The sequence below is a fragment of the Sinocyclocheilus anshuiensis genome, unplaced genomic scaffold (genome assembly GCF_001515605.1).
Source record: "Sinocyclocheilus anshuiensis isolate Anshui unplaced genomic scaffold, SAMN03320099.WGS_v1.1 scaffold62, whole genome shotgun sequence".
NCBI classification, from domain to species: domain Eukaryota; kingdom Metazoa; phylum Chordata; class Actinopteri; order Cypriniformes; family Cyprinidae; genus Sinocyclocheilus; species Sinocyclocheilus anshuiensis.
Genome location: NW_015544180.1, coordinates 130,980 through 138,114, shown reverse-complemented (window position 1 = coordinate 138,114; position 7,135 = coordinate 130,980). Strand labels below are relative to the sequence as shown.

The window sequence follows — 7,135 nt, the reverse complement described above, 5'->3', positions numbered from 1 at the left end:
TAAAATATCTCCTTTTGAAGTGGACTTTGAACTTTGTAACTTTGCAGATCTTTTTATACTCAAACAGCAACATTACAGACTAACTAAAGTCAAAAATTGAAAAAGCATAAGAGGACTCCTTTAAAAATAAAACCGCCAATAGGTGGCGGCAAGTCGCTGTCTTAATGAGCCAGGCGTCGCGTCATTCATTAATTAATGCAGCAACTAAGCAAAATGCTGTAGTTATGAATGGGTTATTAATCACTGACTCTCCAAATTGTTCAAAGCCGCAGATTCATTCACTAATGAAACACCACTGTATGTTGTTTGGAGACGCACACCAGATGATACGGATTTCGTTGGAACTATTATTATTTCGTTGCAAAATAGAACAAACATGACAATATTCTGTTTAAAATGTAGGCTACATTTAAAATGTAAAATGTTCACTTAATATTACCTTTTTTTGTTGAAGTGTTGTAAAAATTAATGGCACATTTGCCATCATTTGGATATTAATGGCAATTTGCATTCTTGCTCGTATCTTAAACATGAAAACATTAACACGCACAGAGTGTGTCTGTATCAAAGCAGCATATTCAGTGGGCATCCTATCACATGCACGCTGCTTGTGTGGATGCAGTCAGTTTTGACCGCAAAAGATGAGGTAAGCTGATTGGATATCATGCATTTCACCGTTTACGGCACTCCCATTTTCCTGTTTTTACATTAGAGGCGGCATTTTGCTTGTCAGAAATACATGTTCAGTTTTAATGTTATTTTAAGTTGGGGTAGAATTAAATGAATGCCAAAACTCAGCATTTTGTTCACGTACCCCCCTCCGTCATCTCACGTACCCCCAGGGGTACGCGTACCCCAGTTTGAGAACCACTGACGTACACAATTATTTAAAGTATAAAACATTGTTATTTACAATACACAACGTGGTTTTTAATCATAATATTAGGGGGGACAACCCTCAGATGGGGGGGGGGGTCCTGTCCCCCCCCACCGACCCCCCCGGGATTTCTGCCTATGGCCATATGCATCATACGATCAGCCAGCGGTCCGTGGGCGTGACGTCTGAGGCTGAGACTAGGACCGCGAGATGCATCCATCCGGACCGCGAAGCCTTTTGATATAATGAAATAAATAATGCCAAACGCTGTTTTCTAATAAAATCAAATGTATATCAAGGTCAGCTCAGCCGTTTGGATCCTATGGCACCACAGGTTGCTACTACAGTTAACTGTTGCTACTTTCAGACCTGCGGTCGTGCGTGCAGCAGAGAGCGGCGCGCAGACAGATTAAACTTTCAGTGAGTGAAAAACAATAGCATTCTCAAAAATTAGGAAAGTTGACGGGCCCTTAAAAAGTCTTATAAAGTCTTACATTTAGTTGCATCAAATTAAAGGCCATAAAAAGTCTGAAATGGTACAAGATAGTTTTAATTATGATTTCAGGAGGTCTTAAATTTGGGGATGGAAAGATAAGAATTGCGATACGGCTTAATGTGACCATTAAACTTCAAAAGGCTGTGATTTCATTGAATAAACATGAGCGCTGCACGTTTCAAAGTCATATGCTGCACTGCTTTGTGTCCTGCCGTTACTGGGGAAATGCTATATTTCTGCCATTCCAAAAGCGCCTCCTGCTTTCAGAGAATGAATTTGCATTTTCATTCAGCTCGTCTGCTGTTTTTGTTCAGACCAGTGTGAAAATGTTTTTACGCAGTAAACACGGAGAGTTGTAAATGTGAACCAGTGGATCAACAAGAAGATAATGCAATGCAAAAATTTAAACAATTAAGACAGTAAAATATATTTGTATGTTAATTAATATAATAATTGACTGATAATAATTCAATTATAAATTATAATTATAATTATAAACATAATAATTTATATTTTCGACTCCATTTTCTTAAAAAAATTGTTTAAAGGCTGAAATGTTAAGTTTATAATTTTATAAAACTTTTTGTTTCTGTGAAAACCTGCATCTGAACTGTAAATCATGCTTTTTACAGTCATTTTAATTTTATTTGTGCAGGTCTTAAAAAAGGTCTTAAAAAGTCTTAAATTTGAGCTTAAATATCCTACAGATACCCTGGTCTGGCAAAAACCCTCAATTCATGTTTTTAGGTATTTAATTGTCTGGACCTCGACTGGTGAGGAGGGTTCATTACTGGACCTCAAGCTATTTTAGTTGAAGACCCCTGCTCTAAAATATCAAGAGTTCAAAACAGTAAAACTTTGAGAATGTCTAAATATATATCCAAATCCACAACTTAATAAAAATAAGTATTTATGTCTAAAAACAACTAGAGAATTTATAAGCCTTTTTATATAGAGCTATATAAGAATCTAGTGGCTAAGCCAAGAAATTGCAGATGTTTTTCTTTTTTTACTGCCACCAGATGGCCCTAATCTGCCTTCAAAAATTGGATTTTAAAGGCATTGTCTCTATTTTAACATGAAATACTGCCATAATTGAAAAGTAATATAAAAATATTAGATTTTTTTATTATTATTTTCAATGGGAAAAAAATGATCATATTCATTGCATAAATATTCATTAGTACCATGAAATTCTGTCAAAATACAAAATAAAAAAAATACAACACAAGTGTGACACCCAAATGAACAATACTAGAGGGTTAAATGACAGCAGCATAATATACAGTACCTACTGCTGTCTATGCTGTTAATATTACCCAAACAATAAAATAAAAACAGAAAATCACTCGCTGCTCTTGACCGAATAACTTCTATAGCTTTAATAAGAAGACATTTCTTACTTGATGCTCTAGCGTGAAGATAAGCATGGTGGATTGTGTGCGGCTCACTCAGTGCGGGCTCTCTGCTAATACAGTGTTAACAGTGTCCGTCAACAGTAGTAGGCGGGGCCTGTACAGTGTGATGTCTCATTTTACAGATTACAGAATTTTGCATGATACGTGCCCTTTAAATACTCGCTTCCCGTCAATTTTGCATCTGAAATTGAAACTCCTCTAAGTTCAGCCGCAAAAATAACCGTATTCACGCCTTTTTAGTACTTTTTTTTTTTCACTGCACGTCTTTAGTAAATCCTGACAATAGTTTTTTTTGTTTTTTTTTTAAAGCCAAAATAGGGTTTGCAGTGGTGCATGCTGCCAGTAAATGCATCATACACTTGCTGACTTTGTAAGTGGTTACAAAGGAAAAACTGGGCATCATATACTGAAAGACTGAGGATCACTCACTTCCAGACTTTTAAGCCATTCTGAACACAACAAACTCACAAAGAAACACATGCCTTGTTGCTTCCCTCTCGTCTCGCCCCTGTGATTCTGTCTGCCGATCGGTGACCTACGCTAGCCCTGGGACTATTCTTGTGTTTTGCCCGCCATATACCTGTTTGCCATTGTTTGACCCTGCCTGTTTACTACGTCTCTTTAATAAAGCCTGCAGATGGATCCACACGTCTCACGTCTCGTCAGCCCCGTTACAATATTAGCCAAACAATAAAATAAAAACAGAAATCACTCACTGCTCTTGACCGAATAACTTCTGTAGCTTGAATAAGAAGACATTTCTTACTTGAATGCTGCTTTTAAATGCTCTAGCATGAAGATAAACATGGCGGATTGTGTGCGGCTCACTCAGAGCGGGATATACGCTAATATGGCAGTGTCCATCAACAGTCATTGGTAGGGCCTGTAAAATGTGACGTCACTTTGTGCAGGTTCTGCAAACGGCTTGTTCTGAGACACTGCTTATGATTTATGGGGATTAAAAAAAGGAGTGGGTGGATTTTTATCATTATAGGGTGGGTGTGTTCACACACTGCCAATACACATTTATGTCCAAACACCATGTAAAAGTCAATTTTGCATAACAGGGGCCCTATAAAGTTGTCTGATTGTACGGTCCTACTCATGACATTGACTTGTTTAATACAACAAATACTTGAATTGTTAAGTGATAAATCATTAAATTATACTTCATAATATAACAATATGATTTTTATGGGCATTCTTCTCAAGATTTAGAAGTTTTTTCTGAAGAATTAATCCTTTAATTTAAAATTGTACTTAAAGGCACAATATGTAAGATTTTTTTTATTAAAATATCCAAAAACCACTAGAACAGTGTTATATATTTTGCTGACTTGTGTACTTACATTATCCCAAATGTTTCGAAGAATGTTTAAATCCAGAGAAATAAGCAATTTTAACCAGTGACACGGAGCGTGTCCATAGTGTCATTGTGTCGCCTGCCAATGACGTCATAACCCCTCGATTTTGTTTTGTTTTGTAGAAAACATGGAAACACCAAAGACACTTTAATATGTTGTGCTTTTTTTTTTTTAGACAGGTGATGACCGCACAGAGTAGCATTATAACATAACTTTCAAACGTATCTAGTATGATAAAACAGCGCTGCTTTACCCCACATACGCACGACCGGAAGGAGCGTAAGCGCTAAAGTGTGGCATAATAAAAGCTCCGCTGCTTTCGAGCTATGTGTCACTCTTGTCTCTCATTAGCAATTGCTTCAGCGGCCTCGTTTCGCTTCGACGGCTTTCCGCCTCACTCTGCTTCATAGTATACTATGATGTTAATAAATCTTTAATACATGAGTCCCGTCGGATTGTGTCGGCTGTGGGGATGAAGACGACAACTCCCATGATTCCACACTCAGTCACGGCGTCATCAAACTACACCTTTGTTTCTTTGTTTGTTTTGAAAACTTACATATTGTACCTTTAAGGCGTATTGGGAATAGACAATATTCTTAACTTTTTTTTTCTCAAGTTACAAAATAAGGAGAACAAAATAGTTTTATTCTTAATGATGTGAATCTGGCTGCAGATCTCTGTGGAGATTATAAAATGTATAATTATCTTCATGAACTCTAGAGACTGTCCATAGTTCCTCTAGTAACACCATCATTTTGGAAAGCCTTTAAGGAGCTAGAACAACATATTGAAGTTCCTTGTGAACAATATTATATTTGAGGTTCAGTCTTTCATATGGAATTCCAAACCTGGCAAAATCCCGTGATATAAGACTTTGGCCATATTGTCAATCTAAGTCATTCATCCCACTATCAACAGTCCCGTCATGTAGGCTACACTTCTTGTATTTTGTTTGGGCACAACACAAGGTGTCACTGTGGCCTCAAAGCTTACAACTGGCTCGATTACTATTCCTGAGGTAAAACATGCCCTCCTCATTACCCTACGGACAAAGAAATGCAGAAATAAAGAAATGTGAAAATAAAGAAATGTAGAAATAAATAAATGTGAAAGTAAATAAATATAGAAATAAATAAATGTGAAAGTAAATAAATATAGAAATAAATACAAAAATGTGGAAATAAATACAAATTTTTTTTTTTTTTTGCTTTTTTACATTTCTTTGTATATTTATTTATGTATTCATTTATTTCTAATTTTGTCAGGTTTGGAATTCCATTCAGCCAGAAGAATCAGAAATGGAGCCTCAAGTTTCTTTTCACTTTTACACTGTTGAGTCTGTTCTGGACTTGAGTAGATTTAAGAAACAAGAAACATTCTCAAAAAATAGTTCATTATATTCCAGAACTAGTATGATCTTCACTTACTACCAACTGAAAAAATCTAGTAGTTTTGTGTCATTATAAACTGTATGTGTGCGAGCACAGATGTTCTCCAGACTCACTGTTCTGGACGATGTCCTGCATCTTCATCCAGACTCTGAAGGGCAGGTTGCCCAAGTAACGCGGCACATCAATCAAAGCTCCAGAAGGCGTCTGTGGATCCGGCTGTGATGAGATCTGGACTCTGGAAGAACATTCAGGATCAGAACTGCAGTGGCTTTGGATCAGAAGCAGAGAGAGCAGAGACAGCAGCAGATCACTCACCTTTCCATTGAGACTGGAAACTCCTGCAGAACAAACACACAGTTTATCATCAACAACTCAATCAATCAATCAATCAATCAATGATCTGAAATCAGACCTTCAGAAAGCAGACGTCACTGGCTTTCATCATCTCCTCCATGTCTCTGATTGAGTGTGAAAGAGCTGAGATGTCTCTGTTGAGCTCCTCCAGCTTCTCCTTCATCTTCTGCTTCTGCTCCTCTTCCTCCCTCAGTGCAGTGATTGTAGCTTCTTCTTCATCTCTGAGAAACTGATGAAGCTTCTCAAACTGCTGTTTAATCTGACGCTCCGTGTGATCAGCTTGAGACTGAAATCAAATCACATTCACTTCAATCATCTCAATCGAGAAATATTCTGAGATCGGAGATAAACCCAAATACAGGCATGTTGCTGCTTGTCATTGAAATAATAAACTGGAATCCATTATAATAAATATAACAAATCATAATTGTATGTAGTGATCCGACAGCTGTAATGAAAATGACTCTTGATTCTGTTTCTTCACCTTGATGTGTTGAACTGGTTTCTCAAATTCTCCTTTCATTTTTTCATTGTTTTTATGTTTCTCTTGTAAGGACTTTAGTGCTGTATTCACCTCCTCCTAAATTGAAGAAAAAAGATATATATATATATATATATATACTTTAAAAAAAACAAACAGATAATAGTAAAGAGGAGAACAGAATACTATACATCATACAGTGCTGGGAAAAATTATTTGTCCCATCCTGATTTCTTTTGTCAGAAATTAAAACATAACATAAAACAAAGTCAATATGAGTAAACACAAAGTACAGTTTGTAAAAAGACAATGTTGCATATTGAATCAAAAAAGTTATTATGCCAAAGAAACATTGTCCAGAAATAATGAGGATGAAGGTGATTAAAATGTATCAGTCTGGGAAGGGTTACGAAGCTATTTCAAATGCTCTTGGACTCTACAGAACCACAGCAAGAGCCATTATCTCCAAATGGAAACAACTGACCGTAGCTAACTTTCCCAGAAGTGGCTCATCCAAGAAGTTACAAAAGAGCCAAGAACAACATTGAAGGAGACCGTCTGATCTTCTGTCTGTAAATTGAAGCTCAAGCTCAGCTGGATTACGCAACAAGACAATGATTCAAAGCACAGGAGTAAATCCACCACTGAATGGCTCAAAAAACAAAACAAAAGCAGAACTCAAGTTCTGGAGTGGCCTAACCAAAGTCCTAACTTGAACTGAGATGCTGTGGGAACATTATTAAACAGGCAG

The 7,135-nt window shown here is 36.8% G+C and overlaps 1 protein-coding gene and 1 long non-coding RNA gene across 2 annotated transcripts in view; both read right to left on the bottom strand.

Moving 5' to 3' along the window:
• Positions 1 to 4,436, bottom strand: part of LOC107696332 (uncharacterized) — a 10,194-nt gene extending 5,758 nt beyond the window's left edge. The window contains exon 1 of the long non-coding RNA XR_001635080.1: positions 4,425 to 4,436. This is a non-coding gene — a long non-coding RNA (uncharacterized LOC107696332). The remainder of the gene's footprint in view (positions 1 to 4,424) is intronic.
• Positions 4,437 to 5,577: 1,141 nt separating this feature from the next.
• On the bottom strand, positions 5,578 to 6,609 carry LOC107696305 (tripartite motif-containing protein 35-like). The gene is made up of 6 exons (XM_016496594.1): positions 6,583 to 6,609; positions 6,388 to 6,483; positions 5,962 to 6,189; positions 5,865 to 5,887; positions 5,663 to 5,784; positions 5,578 to 5,591 (listed from the first exon to the last, which is right to left on the bottom strand). The coding sequence occupies exons 1-6, from the start codon at positions 6,607 to 6,609 to the stop codon at positions 5,578 to 5,580; spliced, it is 510 nt and encodes a 169-aa protein (XP_016352080.1).
• Positions 6,610 to 7,135: the final 526 nt, after the last annotated feature.